General features: G+C 49.7%; 1 protein-coding gene across 4 annotated transcripts; it reads left to right on the plus strand.

The window, feature by feature from the left end:
* The first annotated feature begins 593 nt into the window (after positions 1 to 593).
* Positions 594 to 7,134, plus strand: Cd19 (CD19 molecule). Of its 4 annotated transcripts, none has more exons than XM_047532914.1 (15): positions 597 to 1,083; positions 1,311 to 1,577; positions 1,871 to 2,074; positions 2,207 to 2,491; positions 3,724 to 3,834; positions 4,110 to 4,158; positions 4,453 to 4,541; positions 4,924 to 5,037; positions 5,160 to 5,261; positions 5,344 to 5,412; positions 5,519 to 5,575; positions 5,664 to 5,720; positions 6,481 to 6,567; positions 6,668 to 6,763; positions 6,927 to 7,134. In XM_047532914.1, exons 1-14 carry the CDS (start codon positions 915 to 917, stop codon positions 6,757 to 6,759), a joined length of 1,752 nt encoding a protein of 583 aa, XP_047388870.1. In that variant the 5' UTR covers positions 597 to 914; the 3' UTR covers positions 6,760 to 6,763; positions 6,927 to 7,134. The 4 variants fall into 4 exon arrangements, with proteins under 4 accessions (XP_047388872.1, XP_047388870.1, XP_047388871.1 ...); XM_047532915.1 differs by having other exon boundaries at positions 3,727 to 3,834; XM_047532916.1 differs by lacking the exon at positions 5,664 to 5,720 and having other exon boundaries at positions 594 to 1,083.
* The last annotated feature ends 8,538 nt before the right edge of the window (positions 7,135 to 15,672 follow it).

Here is a 15,672-nt window from a genome sequence, read left to right on the forward strand (position 1 = left end):
TCTTTAACTGAGGGCCTACTATGTGCTGGGCTAAAACTGCCATACATATATTGTCCTATTTAATCTACACAAAGTACATATATATTTCTTTTTCTTTTTTTCCCTGCCATGTTGGGAATTGCTCCCAGGGCCTGGCACACGCTAGGCAAGCACTGAACCACTGAACCACATCCTCAGCCCACAAACTATTTTTTTTAGTTCGAATAGTATCTCTCGAGAAAGACACTGAGGCTTTGAATGAGGAAGGATTTGGCCTAGGGTTGGAGATAGAAAGTTCAAACCCCAGTGCTGGGCATAGTGACACACGCCTGCAATCCCAGCGGCTCAGGAGGCTGAGGCAGGAGGATTGCAAGTTCAAAGCCAGTCTCAGCAACTTAGCAAGACCCTGTCTCAAAAGAAAATATAAAAAGGGCTGGGGATGTGGCTCAGTGGTTAAGTATCCCTGGGTTCAATCCCTGGTACCAAAAAAAAAAAAAAAAAAAAAAAAGAAAAGAAAAGAAAGAAAGAAAAGTCAAACTCTAGACCCCGAAGTGTGCTGGAGGTGGAAGAAGCCCCAAGAAATGGGTTCAGAGCCTGGGGTGGGGAGGAGGAAAGATGAGGAAAAAGAGGGAGCTCCTAAATCTGAACCCATTCATTCAACAAATATTTATCAGGTGACTCGCTTTAGGCTCTGTGCATACAGGGGCACACAGGACAGTGTCTGCTCCCAAGGGCTTATGTGCTGTAGGGGGAAGCAGAGCAAGGAGACATAAATATGAGCATTTCTCAGGGTGGCGAGTGGCTGAGATGCAAACAGAACAGCAGCAGGAAGAGGGCAAGCTCCACGGGTCTGGAGGGGTGAGCCGAGAAGGGGCCTGAGGCGTGACCACCCCCTTCCTCTCTGGGGGGATTGCCTGCCGCCCTCACAGACACCCATGCTCCATTGCCCACCAGGCCCCGGCCGGCCCCAGCATCCCCTGCGCGGGGAAGCTGGGTGCCCGAGGAGCCTGGCGACCATGCCACCTCCTCTCCTCCTCTCCTTCCTCCTCTTTCTTACCCCTATAGGAGTCAGGCCCCAGAAACCGCTGCTGGTGGAGGTGGAAGGTATGTCTGAAGGGCAGAAAGGGAAGGAGTGGGGGCTGGAAGCTTGGGTTCCGGCTGGGTGACCTCGACTGAGTAACTTGCCCTCTCTGGGCCTCCATTTTCTTATTTGTGAAATTCTGGGAGTGAGAAGGACTCCGAGGGCTCATCCATGCCTAGCCTGTGGGGTCCTCAGATATTTGAGCGGGGAAGGGGACTAGGGGCTCCTCTCTCTCTTTTTCTCTCCACAGAGGGAAATGATATTGTGCTGCCATGCCTCCAGGGTCCTTCATATGCTCCCTCTGAGCAGCTGGCCTGGTCTCGGGGGACCCAGTCAGCACCGTTCTTAGAGCTGAGCCTGGGCTTCCCAGACCTGGGCTTCCAGGTGGGGCCCCTGGGCATCCTGTTGTTCATCTTCAACGTCTCTCACCAGATGGGGGGCTTCTACCTGTGCCAGTCGGGGCCCCCCTCCGAGGATGCGTGGCAGCCTGCCTGGACAGTGAGCGTGGAGGGCAGTGGTGAGGGCCAGGCCGGGCTGGGCAGCGGGCTGGCCAAGGAGAGGGAGGCCTTCCGTGGACAGGGGTCCTATGGTCAGAGTGGAGCTGGAGGGAGGGGCGGGAGGGGTACGGGACAAGCCAGGTTCTGCCTGCAACTGTGTGACTGACACAGCTGCCCCGTGTCTCTCTGCTCTCACTCTTCTCTCTGGTCACTGTTTCTCTGCCCACCACCCCCTCTCTGGGTCTTTATTTCCGGGTCTCTATCTCTCTTCCTCTCCTGATGTCTCTCTGCCTGCTTCTGGGTTTCTTCCCAGGGGAGCTGTTCCGGTGGAATGCTTCAGACTTAGAGGCCCTAAACTGTCACCCAAGGAACATGGCCTCAGGGAGCCCCAGGGTCTCTTCTGGTCCCCCCACCAGCTCCCAGCTTTATGTGTGGGCCAAGGACCACCCTGAGATCTGGAAGACAGAGCTGGTGTGTGACCCACCAAGGGGGATTCTGAACCAAAGCTTCAACCAAGGTAAAGGGTCAGTGCTGAGGAGAAGCCGGAAGTGGGGTTCCCAGATGGGGGATGGTGACTGGAAACTGGGAGGTTCCGGGAGGTTCAGACCCCGAGCATAGGCTTTCCTTGCCTTGTCTCTCTCTGCTCCAGATCTCACTGTTGCCCCTAATTCCACACTCTGGCTGTCCTGTGGCGTGCCCCCTACCCCGGTGGTCAAAGGTCCCCTCTCCTGGACCCATGTGCGCCCCAAGAAGCCTACCATCTCAATCTCATTGCTGAACTTAAACCTGAGCAAGGAGGCCCCATCCAGAGAGATGTGGGTCCTGGGGCCTCTTCTGTCGCTGCCCCAGGCCACAGCTCAAGATGCTGGTACCTATTATTGTGTCCGTGGCAACCTGACCAGCGAGATGCACGTGAAGGTCACTGCCCGGCCAGGTAGAGTATCTCCCCACTATAGGGCCATTGTGTGGGGCTCCTGGAAGAGTTGGCAGCTAGTCAGCCTTGGACCCCTGACCTGAGGGCTACCCACACCCTGGTCCCAAAACCCAGTTTCTACACTGGACACACTCCCAACTCTTTCCCCCTTGCGTCTAGGACCTGGTTTTTCTGAGTCTTCCACTGCCACTGGCTGTTCCTCGCCATCTGCTGTGGGAGGAGTCTTGTCCCCTGCCCCTCACTGCTGGAGCCCCGGGCCTTCTCATCCATGTCTTCTCACTCTCATTCCCCATGACACATTCTTCTCATTGGACCTTTATTCCCATGGCTCCTTGTGTCACCATGCCGTGGTGACCCTCTTCCAGGTTCCAACTCAGCTATCCCTGCACTTGCCCCTGGGAACCTTAGGTACAACATATATAAAATCAAAACCAACCTCTTTCCCAAGTATGGTCTTCTGGGTGGTGCTGCATAAGCGAAGGATGCCAACCCCTGTGCACTTGCCCCAGCGGGATCCCAGCGTGGGCATCCTTCCGTATCCCTCAGCCCGGTCATGCTGTTCTGCCCGTTCTGTCTCCTTAATACACTCCCACCATGCTCTCCTAACCAAACCCTCAATCTCCACCTCAGCTTCCACTCCGAACTTGACCTCAGTGACATGCTGGATCCCAACTCTAACCTTGCAAACTCACCTCTGCCCTTCACTTTGACCTTGATTATTCTTAACAACAGCAAGAAGCTGATTACTAAGCTCCACTTAATCCTCACTTTGCCTTGGATCATACCCATGCTTTGTACTTTGTTTGCTTAATAGATACTGCCTCATGCTTTGTGCCAGACTCTGTGCCACAGTCCCTGTCCCTGTCCTCCTAGGACGTGGCTCCTTAGAGCAACGGAGAAGAGCCCTCCTCTTAGCTTGGGATTTAGAATCTCTATCTTGTTCCCGTCCCCCAGATGTGTGGTCCCTTTTTTTTTTTTTTTGTACCAGGGATACTTAACCTCTGAGCCACATCCTCAGCCCTTTGTAATTTTTTAAATTTTGAGACAGGGTCTTGCTAAGTTGCTTAGGGCCTCACTAAGTTGCTGAGGCTGACCTTGAATTTGCAATCCTACCTCAGCCTCCCACATCACTGGAATTACAGGCTTGTGCCACCACAGCCAGCTCCTTTGTATTCTGGGTTGGGAAATAAGATGCCAGCCTGGAGTCTTGTCTCAAAGCACCTTTTCCCTAGCAGTTTGGCACTGGCTGCTGAGGACTGGTGGCTGGAAGGTTCCCATTGTAACTTTGGTTTATCTGATCTTCTGCCTGGGTTCCCTGGTGACCTTTCTTCATCTTCGAAGAGGTGAGTTATGTCCCCCATCCAGTTTGCCCAAACCCTACCCCATCTACCTCAGGATAAGTACACACTGGCCAGTATGACCACTGTTTTTCTCTCCTCCCATCCCCCGATCCTACAACCCTGTCCCCCTACTTCTTCTCTAACCCCTTTCCAACCTCCCAATCCCCCTGGAATTAGATCTCATCTCCTCTGTTGACACAGGGGACCTCCTTAGTACCCCTGAATCCTCACTCTGCCAAGCAGCCCCTCCTCTGATCCCTCTTCTTAATTCCCACCAGTTCTGATCCAGAGGAGGGTAAGGAAGCGGATGACTGACCCCACCAGGAGGTAATTCGGCAAGTGCACCCCTAACCCCCTTTATCTTATGCGTTGCATTTACTGCCTCCTTGGCCCCAGGTGTTTGCTCCATCTCCACCGGCAGTATTACTGCCCAGGCTCCAAGTGCAGCTCCAAAGCTGTGCCAAGACCACCTCGGAGTGATCGGACTCCTCCGTAGCCTGTCCCACAGAGGAGCCAATCACGAGCGACCACGTTAAACCTCTGAGGGCCCGAACTGAATCTGAAGTGTGTCCCGGAGTCCTTTTCAGGTCTAGCCTCATGCACACCCGCTTCTTCCTCCAGATTCTTCAAAGTGACGCCTCCTCAGGGAAATGGGACCCACAACCAATATGGGAACGTGCTATCCCTTCCCACGCCCACCGCTGGCACTGGTGAGAGGCAACAGCATTCCTTCTGGCCCAGGCCCAACCCCTCCCGCCTTTAGCTCCGCCCCAGCGTTAGAGCTCCACCCATCGGCCTCGTCCCTCTAATCCCCAGAGCGCCAAGCCTTCCTGAGGGGCCGGTGGGAGGAGGGTGCGGAGCCCCGCCCAGGAGTGGCTCCTCCCCTAGAGCCAAGCCCCACCCCCATGACGCCTCCTGAAGTCCAGTTCCACAGCCGAACCTCACCCCAGAACTTGAGGCCACCACCCCAGATATAGATCTGGCCTCCATGGTTCAAGGCCAGGTACCTAAACCCAGAGTCCTTCCTTGGAACTTAAAGCATCCTCTCTCCCTGTCCCCCACCCTGTCTCCTTACCACGCCATTCTCTCCAGGACGTACCAAGCGCTGGGCGGCAGGCCTGGGGAGCGCCTCCTTGTCCTACGGCAACCCGCGCAGCAATGCCCAGGAGGCTGGAGCCGTGAGATTCCGGAGCACCCCAGAAGCGGGTGAATGAGGGGGTCGTTCCTCACTTGGAGGGTGTTGCAGCTCTCTGTGGCAGGATTAGTGGCCTGGGGCTGGAGGCGGACAACAGGAATTCAGTTCCCCACTCCTGTCCCCAAACCCGCAGGACTAGAAGAAGTTGGAGAGGGTTATGAGGAACCGGATAGCGAGGAGGAATCCGAGTTCTATGAGAACGACTCCAACCCTGGGCCGGATCAGCTTTCCCAGGGTAAGGCTGCCCACTCTCGGTCTCCCCACTTCTGCGGCGGTGGGAGGTGGACCCCTGCTGGACATCCCTCCTTCTCCACCAGATGGCAGCGGCTATGAGAACCCTGAGGAAGGGTCCCTGGGTCCTGAGAACGAGGACTCCTTCTCCAACGGTAATTTAGGGTCCCTGTGGGGCTTCAGATACAGGGGAGGGACCAGCCAAAAGTGGAGCCCCTAAGGGTTGGAGTGGCCCCTGGAGTTTTCCTCCTTCTGCCTCAGCTGAGTCTTACGAGAACCAGGATGAAGAGCTGGCCCCACCAGTCACCAAGACAATGGGTGAGTGAGTGTGAAGAAGGTCACGTTTCTGGGGAGGGGAAATGTCTGGAAGCTGTGAGGAATGGTGACACCCCTTTTCCTTTTCTAGACTTCCTGAGCCCTTATGGGTCTGCCAGGGATCCCAGCAGGGAAGCAACCTCCCTTGGTGAGAGATGCTTAGGACCAGACCGCCTTGCCCAGCCTGGGCTGTCCTGCCCTCAGCCCTGACACCAGGCCCAACCTCAACCTGATTCTGACCCCAAATTCAAGCTTAACCCTGACCTTAGATTTGATTCCTAACTCTAACCTCAACACTGACCCCTTCCCCAATCTGGACCCTCAGTATTTACAGTCACTAACCTTAAACATCAACATTGAACCCAATGCACTGCCAACCTGGACTTTGACCTCCACCTCACCCCCAGCCCCAAGGCAGGCTTCAGCCTTGACCCTAGCTCAACTTCTTCATTCTCACTTTTCCTAATTCTGCTCACCCCACCCCCACCTCATATCCCAGGATTGAATCTAGGGTCTTGTACATGCTAGGCCAGAACTCTGCCACTGAGCTACATCCCCAGCTCTGTGTTATTTTATTTTGGGACAGGGTCTCACTAAGTTGCCGAGGGTGGCCTTGCCATCCTCCTGCCTTAGCTTTCTGAGTGGTTGGGATTACGGGCATGTGCTCCTGTGCCCAGCTCCAGTTTTGTTCTTGACCCTTTTTCTGATCATTACCATGATCTAACTCATACCTAACCATGGCCCCAAACCTGGTGGTGACCTAATTAGTCATTCCTTCTAGAACAACAGGGGTGGAGCCTCTGCCTTCCCCTACCCCTCAGGTTCCTTCCTAATAGTAGGCCAGCTTCGCTTCCTCAAGCCCTCAGCCTGGCTTCTGACCTCCAATTCTCCATCCCCTGCTCCATCAGGGTCCCAGTCCTATGAGGATATGAGAGGGATCCTGTATGCAGCCCCCCAGCTCCGCACCCTTCGAGCTGGTCCCAATCATGAGGAAGGTACGTGCTTCTCCACTGTCCCTGGTTCTCCTCTGGCCGACTCCCCGCCTAGCCTACTTCTACCCCTACCTGCGTTTTGCTCTTCTCTGGTCCTGTGCAGATGCAGACTCTTATGAGAACATGGATAATCCTGACGAGCCAGAACCAGTGTGGGGAGGAGGGGGGCGCATGGGACCCTGGAGTACCAGGTGACCAGGTGAGCTGGGAACTGCCCCTTGGAAATAAGGAGGAGGAAGAGGGAGATGCACAGGGATGGCAGAGGACATTGACTCTCCAGGGGGAGAGGGAAAGTGGTTCCCAGAGCTTGGTGGGCAGGAGAGGACCCCAGGACCCATTTTCACCCTGTGTCTTCTACACAGCTTGGGTGTCCTTAAGGCCCCAACATCGGCCTACTCCTGACTTGGAAATCTGGGGACTCCAAGCGGACAATGTCAATCTCTGGAGGGAAGTTGCTGGGGATGTGTGTGTGTGTGTGTGTGTGTGTGTGTGTGTGCATGTACACATGTGCGTGTGCTTTTGTGTACATACAACTGAAACTTCCAACCCCTTTTGCTTTCCCCAAATAAACTCAACAAACTCTTCCAGTCCTCTGAAGTAGTGCTCTTTTGTGCGAGGGAAAGGAAAGGTGAGGATGGACACACCCCTGTCCCCTCCTGAGTCCCCCAGAGGCGGAGGGCTACATTTCATGTACTGCTTTTCCCCTTCTGTGGTCTGGCTCCTTCCATTACCCTCCCCTTCCTGCCACCACCCTGTTCCTCACCTTCAGCTACATTCCCACGACCCAGTTTTTTGATCATTGCTCCTTCAGCAGTTGTAGGCACCAGGAAGAAACACTGCAGGGATTGGAAGACTAGATAGAAACATCATCCACCATCACGAAGTATTTATTGAGCATCTACTATATGCGCCCAGGCTGCTCAACTCCTGGGCTCAAGTGATCATCCCGCCTCAGCCTCCTGAGTAGCTGGTTCTACAGGCACTCACCAGTGTGCTCAGTATGCTTTTTTTTTTTTTTTTTTGGTGATGAGGATTGAACCTACAGCCAGATACATGCTAAGCACATGCTATACCACCAGTTTACACTCTCAGCTCCATGAAATATATGTTTGGTTTTCATCCCTGTTAGGAGTATACAACTCCTAAAATCCTTGAAATCCTTGAAACTGTATCTTTTTGTAAGCTAATGAGTTGAGTGATGGCTGGCAGCCCCCGGGGGGCTTCAGGATGGGGGTCACAGGAAAGATCAAAGCAGGATTAGAGGGTTAGGACCTTCAGCCCACCCCTCAACCTCCAGGAAGGAGAGAGGGGCTAAAGGTTAAGTTGATCACCAATGACCACATTACGAAGCTTCCTTAAATCTCCAAAGGACAGGGCTTGGGAGCTTTAGGGTAGCTGACCAGGTGGAGGCTCTGGAGGGTGGCACCCTGGAGAGGGCGTGGGAGATTCGTGCTCGGTCCCACAGACTCACCTTATGCATCTCTTCATCTGTCCTTTGTAATAAACTAGTAAATTCGTTTCCCTGGGTTCTGTGAGCCACTCTAGCAAGTTAGTTGAATCCAAGGAGGAGGTTGCGGGAACCCTGATTTGTAGCCAGTGGATCAGAAGCACAGGTAGAGCGACCTGGGGCCTGCAATTGGTATCGGAAGGAGGGGAGCAGTCACAGGGCTACACCCTAACCTGTGGGATCTGATGCTTTCTTCAGGTAGCGTCAGGAGGAACTGGATTAGGGGACGCCCAGTTGGTCTCTGCTGCTGAATTAATTGCTTGATTGCTGGTGGGGAGCAATCCTTTTAGGGTTTTAAAAAGTCTTCTTTGTTGAGGATCAGATTATATAAACACATTTTATCTCCACAAACTTATACTTTAGAGTATACTTTAAGTATACTCTATTATGGCCATTTCACAGATGAGAAGACAGAGGCAGAGAAGTTAGATAACAAGCTCAAGGTATTAAGTGGTGGGTCTGTGAAATCCAACTCTGAGCCCATACTCAATCTTTTTAGGGGAATGAGGGGGTACTGGGGATTGAACCCAGGGTCACTTTATCACTGAGCCACACCCCTAACCCTTTTTATTTTGAGACAGGGTCTCACTAAGTTGCTGAGGTCTTTGCCGAATTGCTGAGGCTGGCCTTGAACTCGTGATCCTCCTGCCTCAGCCTGATCTGCTGGGATTATAGGCACGTGCCACCACACTCGGCCTATACTATATATATTTGTTGTAGATGGGTACAATACCTTCATATATATATATATATATACATATATATATATATATTTTTTTTTTTTTAATGTGGAACCCAGTACCTTACATGTGCCAGGCAAGTGCTGTACCACTGAGTCAGATCCCAGCCCTCTGCACTCAATGTTGACACTCTCCCTTCAAGATATGAAATTGTAGAGGAGAAACTGAGAATCAGAGTCTAAGTGATGCCAGTCCTGGTGGCGTTTGCCTGTAATTCCAGCAACTCAGGAGATGGAGGCAGGAAGATCACACTTTCCAGGTCAGCCTAGGCAATTTAGTGAGATTCTATCTCAAAATAAAAAGTAAAAATGACTGGGGGTGTGGCTCAGTAGTAAAGCACCCTCGAGTTCAATCCCCAGGATCAATAATAATAATAATAATAATAATAATAATAATAAATTTTAAAGTCAAATAAATCAGAGACTAAAAGTCTTCAGTCCCCAAAATCATTCCATAGTAAACTCCAAATTCTTTTTTTTTTTTTTTTTTTTTTTAATTTTTGGTACATGGGATTGAATCCAGGGGCACTCAACTGAGCCACAATCCCCAGCCATTTTTTTTACATTTTATTGGAGATGGGGTCTCACTGATTTGCTTAGGGCCTCGTTAAATTGCTGAGGCTGGCTTTGAACTCTCAATCCTCCTGTCTCAGCCTCCCGAGTTGCTGGGATTACAGGTGTGCACCACTTCGCCTGGCTACATCCAAATTCATCTCAGGAAAAGCTGGCATCAGTCACAGTATTCCTGATATCTTCTGCCTGGTCTACTTTTCCTGCCGCCACCAGTGTCCCCAAGTTCCCAGTGTCTGGTCTTCTGAAACCCAGAACTAGCATCTGAAAATCAAGTTCCTCTTGCTCCAGAAATTTCAAACCTCTCTGCATGCATGAAACATTCTAGAATATTTCAGTATCTACGTTTTTATTTCTAGAATTACTTTTGTTTTCTTATTTATTCTAATTTCCTTTGAACTACCCTAAATTTATTCCATTATTTTTTTTTCCAGTGCTGGAAATGAACCTGGGGCCTTGCACACGCTGGCAAGTGCTCTACTACTGAGCTACATCCGCAGCCCAGAATTTCTTTTCCTAAGGCATCAGTTCATAATACTCTATTTTTCTGGGGCTGAGGCTTTTTAGTTCAGTAGCAGAGTGTTTGCGTAGCACCAGGGAGGCACTGGGTACCATCCTTAGCACCATATAAAAAAATAAATAAATAAAGGCAAGCTGTTCATCTACAATTACAAAAATAAAAATTAAAAAAAATGTAGATATCCTGTTTTCCTTCTGGAGAGTTCTTCTTTATCTCTGAACATTTTTTTTTTTTTTTAACCATGGTGCTGGGGATCGAACCCAGGGCCTTGGGCTTGCAAGGCAAGCACTCTACAGACTGAGCTATCTCCCCAACTCTATCTCTGAACATTTTAAACCTACTTTGCCTATATTAACATTACTGCCATGTGCCAGGTATCTTTCTAAGTGCTTTATGGGTAGCATCTCATTTTATGTTCACAACGGTCCTAGCAGGAAGGAGCATGAAAATCACCATCTTACAGCTGAGGAAACCGAGGCATGGAGAAGTTAAATACCTATTTTGATTGCTAACTGGCTGGGGGAAGAGGCCTTATACAGTTACTATTATCTTTATTAATTAACTAATTAATTAATTAATTTCTTGTGGGTACCAGAGATTGAACTCAGGGGCACTCGACCATGGAGCCACGTCCCCAGCCCTATTCTGTATTTTATTTAGAGACAGGGTCTCACAGAGTTGCTTAGCGCCTCGCTTTTGCTGGGTCTGGCTTTGAACTCTCAATCTACCAGCATCAGCCTCCTGAGCCGCTGGGATTGCAGGTGTGCGCCACCGCGACCAACACAATTTATAATGGTGAGAATTCTCCCGTGGTTTCCTGGTGTCACCATGGAAGGCTTTTTGACTTCTTTGTGCGTCTCCTGCCTGTGGGAATCCTTTGAGTTCCCTCGGCCCCACTGCCCCACCCTGGGGACAGTTTATTTTGGCTTCTGCCACTGTTATACCGGCCACACAGGTTTCTGACGGTTTTATTCATGAGTTTGTCTGAGTAGGTTTTCGTACCAGAGGTTTGGGCTGTATCCTGACTTCTATGAGCTTGAGATCCTGATTACCCATGACAATTTACTTCCGTGTCCCATGCCAGGACCCTGGGAAAGGATTTTCTTTTCTCCCTTATCTGTGCCCAGATGAGATGTTCCTATTTCAGTTTGCTGCTGTTCCTGAGGCCTTAGTCTTGACCTCTGTCCCCAGGTGAGTATTAAAATTACAATCCCGGAAAGCAGTATGGAGATTCCTCAGAAAACTTGGAATGGACCCACCATTTGACCCAGCTATCCCACTCCTTGGTTTATACTCAAAGGACTTAAAATCAGCATTCTACAGTGACACAGTCACATCAATGTTCATAGCAGCTCAATTCACAATAGCTAGATTGTGGAACCAACCTAGATGCCCTTCAATTGGATAAAGAAACTGTGGTATTATACACAATGGACTATTACTTGGCCCTAAAGAAGAATAAAATTATGGCGTTTGCTGGTAAATGAATGAAGTTGGAAAATATCATGTTAAGTGAAATAGACCAAGCCCAAAAAACCAAAGGCTGAATGTTTTCTCTGATAAGTGGATGACAATATATAATGAGGTGAGGTGGGGGGAAGAGAAGAATGAAGGAACTTTGGATGGTGTAGAGAAAAATGGGGTGGAAGGGGGTGGAGCACAGAAAGCTAGTAGAATGAAACAGACAGTATTATCCTATGTATATGTATGATTACAAGAATGGTGTGAATCTACATTGTGAACAACCATAGAAATGAAAAGTTATACCCTGTTTGTATATAATGAATCAAAATGCAGTCTGTAAAAATTTAAAAAATTTAAAAAAATTACAATCCCACATCTGGGCAAAGTGGCATACACTTGTAATCCCAGCAACTCCGGATTGAGGCAGGAGAATCACAAGTTCTAGGCCAGCCTGTGCAACTTAGTGAGACCCTGTCAAAAAGTAAAAAGGAAGAAGGACTGGGGCTCCAGCTCCGTGGCAGAGCATGCCTGGGTTCAATCCTCACATGAAGGGTGGGGTGGGGAGTCATGCCTGGGGCTGCTCGACCTCATTCCTCCTCCCCGAGCCATCAAGCCTTTGATTTCCTTCTTTATTTCTGGCACCAAGAAAATAAGAAGATTCTGGATTTTTTGGGGGTCGGGGGCGGGGGGACACTGGAGATTGAACCCAAAGGCGCTTTACCACTGAGCCACATCCCAGCACTTTTCATGCTTTATTTTGAGACAGGGTCTCCCTAAGTTGCTTAGGGCCTGGCTAAGTTGTTGAGGCTGGCCTTGAACTTCAGATTCTCCTGCCTCAGCCTCCCGAGTTGCTGAGATGACAGACCTAAGACTAATTTGCTTGTGGTCAAAAACTCCTGCTTTCCTGAGGTTGGATCCTCGTCCCAGGCTCCTCAGTGCCCCCAGTAGCCAGCTAGGGCTTGGGAGTGATCTTCAGAGGCTCAGGGAATGAGAGGGAATGGGAAGGAGGAGGAGCAAATGTCGGGTTGCAGAAAGTGCAGCCAGTGGGAGTTTCGGGCACTGGGGGGTGGGGTGGAGGATGGAGGGTCCCTGTGGGCTCTGCCACTTAGGCAAGTCTCAGGGGGAAGCAGAGGGTGGAAGAGAGAGGTGCCACCTCCAGCCCAGAGCGCCAGGATCAGGCCCCAAGCTGTGGGACTCAGGTCTATGAGCAGCGGTTTCCTGGACTATGAAGTAGGGATGATAATGCGAGCTTCATCCTTAATGAGTCTGGTTTTTTTTGGGGGGGGCGGTGCTGGGTATTGAACCCAGGCCCTTGCTCATGCTAGGCAAGCCCTCCAGCCCCGCCCGTGTACTTTACATGTTATTTGTTCATCAAGGGGCCGCATTCCCAATCCCTTAATGAGCAAATGACACTACAGTGGCATAGTAAACACTCGAACATTAGCTATTATTAGAATTGGGCATTTATTAGGTGCCTACTGTGTGCTAGGAGGTAGAAGGCACCAAGACTACTGTGCAGAGACCTGTCCAGGAAGAAACCACATTCCCAAGCTTCTCAATTTCCTGTTCCATGACTTGGTTTGGGGGTAGGGCCTGGGCCGCTTTCATCTCCTGAGGCTTGGGGAGCAGGAGACTTGAGGGACATTTCAGGCCCTCAGGGTCACTTCTTGCATCTCAGCTCCAGTTGTCTCCCAGGTGGGGCCCACGGCTAGAAGAAGGGTGCAGGGCTGTTTTAAACTTTCTCTCTACTGTCAGCCAGGTACGGTGGCACTTGTCCCAGCTACTGGGGAGGCTGAGGCAGGAGGATCGCATGTGCCCAGGAATTCAAGACCAGCCTGGACAACATAGTAAGATCCCGTCTCCAAAAAACAACCTTTCCCTCTATTGTCTGAAGATTTGATAACTTGAATCTCTGGAATAACCTCATAGTAGACAGATTAATGAGAAAAAAAAACTATTTTCTGTCTTTCTCTTTGGTACTGGGGATTGAACCCATGGGTACTCTACCGCTGAGCTACACTCCCAGCCCTTTCTAGTTTTCATTTTGAGACAGGACCTCACTAAATTTCTCAGACCGGCCTTGAATTTGTGCCTCTTCTGCTTGAGCCTCCTGAGTTGCAGGGGTTAAAGGCTACTGTGTTAGCTAGAAAAATCATTTTAAGTACAGCTGCATGCATGGGAATCACGCAAAATTATGAGACTAAAAAAAATTCAGATAATTGAAGTTTACATATTATTCCCTAAAGATAGAGAAAGAATTGGCTTCAGGGGTGTCTCCAGGGAATCTCAGAGAAGCCGGTGCCAGGGACCTCTCCTTAGAAACTCTCCTTTACTTTCCTGAGCCCTGCAGGGCAGAGTTTCAGAAGGGACACGTGATGGGGGCTAATGTATGTAATATTATATGTATAAGTAACATATATAAAGTGTACGTATCTAATATAATATAGTTACAGAAATAAATGGGCCTGGGTCTTCTGGGGGTAGGTGGTGATAGCTAAGATATCCCAGGAGAAGAGGTGTCTGTCTCCCAAGAAAGGTCCAAAGACTTCCTGGGGAGAAGGTGGAATTCCACCCAGGACAGGCAGGGTTCTTGGTCTTATGTGATGGAAAGAATCTCAGCACGCAGCAGTCAGAGGCACAGACAGAAGTTTATTTAGGAAAGTAGATTAACACATTCAAGGGAAAAGGCAGGCCATCTCGAGAATGAGAGACTGGTTTTAGGGGGTTCCTGGCTCTTCTTTGAAAGAAAACTCAGTGAGGAGCGGTTGTAGGAAGGTATGTGTAATGACATCAGTCTGGGGATCTCAAGGTGGTTTCTGGTGACATGGAGATGGTCTGATCAATAGATAGCCCTGGAAAGTCACCTAAATAATAGGTTTCTTAAAATGTCATATCTCTCTTTGCTTAATCTGTTTATTGGGAGGATAATTAATCATGCTTATGACAAATTTACTTATTTTTCAGAAATTTGGGAATGACAGACCCAGGAGAGAGACTGGCTTAGGCCTAGAGAAGGATACAGAACTTCTGAATTTAAATTTTGATTTCCTTGACCTTCCTTTATATCTCCTTTCTTCTTCTTTCTTATTTCTTCTATTCTACCTCAGAGGGGACCCCAGAGAAAGCCACAGCTGGCGCCTACTGTTTACTTTCTTAATGTCGATTTCCTTTATGAATGTAAATGTCTTTTACAGACTGTCAGCATTTCTCTGAATAGCCATCATGAAATACACCAAATAAGTATATTTTGGGGAAGTGTATTTTGGTCTCCCATCAGGGCCTTTGGTGCAATCTCTATGTCTCCAGCCTGGCTGCAAAGGTCTCCTGGGGCTGGGAAGTCCTTGGCGTCCCCTCTGTCAAAGCCCGGGAGTCTCTGTGTCCTGGGAAACAGCTCCACCTGCTGGCTTGAGCCTTCAGTCCTGACCTGGGCTGAGTCAGCGTGGAGGAGCTGAGGGTGCACTGACTGAGTTGGGGTGAGTGTGGAGGGGATGTCATAGAGATGGTGGTGGTGGTGTCTGGGATGGGATGTGGGTAGTGTTCGGGATGCTATTCTGGATGGATGTGTGAAGTACAAGTGACATGAACATTGTGTGTGTGTGTGTGTGTGTGTCTTGTGGAGTTGGGCACTTGGTGTGTAGGTGTCACCGGAAGTATGCATGATGTGAGTTTCAGGGATTTATACACTCAGAAGCAAAGTGGGAGGTGCGAAGTGTTGAAGGAATGTGTTTGTGTTGTGTTGCACAGGACTCGTGTGGAAGATGCTGGTGTCGGAGGTGTGTGATGCCATTTGTGTGACACGTGGGTGGGTGTGTTGGGGGAATATAATTAAAAACAAAATCTGCCAACCCATTAGCCCTCTCCACAAAGGCTGTAGGGACAGGAAGGTTTTATTACTGAGTAAGCATGAAGGCAGAATGTGATTGGCATCACAGGCAATCCACTAAGATTGCAAAGGCAGAAATCTTGCCTTGAACCCAGGGCCTCCAGCAAGTCAAGCATGTGCTCTACCACTGAGTTACACCCGCAGCCATTCAAGATCAAATTTCAAAACTGATATCAGGCTTTCAAGAAAAACTACTCCTCAGAAGGAGTTGATAACACCTTTGGTCAAACATGGTTCATCTTAATTCTATCATTAGTAAGAAGACAATTTGTGCTGATATGTTTGCCAGGGAGCGAACAAACTTCTCAGGTACTAGTTTTGCATGTTGGAGCAGGATGACCAGAGAAGTTAGGCTTTATTTTCCCATAGGGACCAGGAGACAGGGAAGCTGTGTTTCAAAAACAGCTCCTGTGAACTAGGGGTGT

This window comes from Sciurus carolinensis, chromosome 18 (assembly GCF_902686445.1).
Source record: "Sciurus carolinensis chromosome 18, mSciCar1.2, whole genome shotgun sequence".
Taxonomy (NCBI): domain Eukaryota; kingdom Metazoa; phylum Chordata; class Mammalia; order Rodentia; family Sciuridae; genus Sciurus; species Sciurus carolinensis.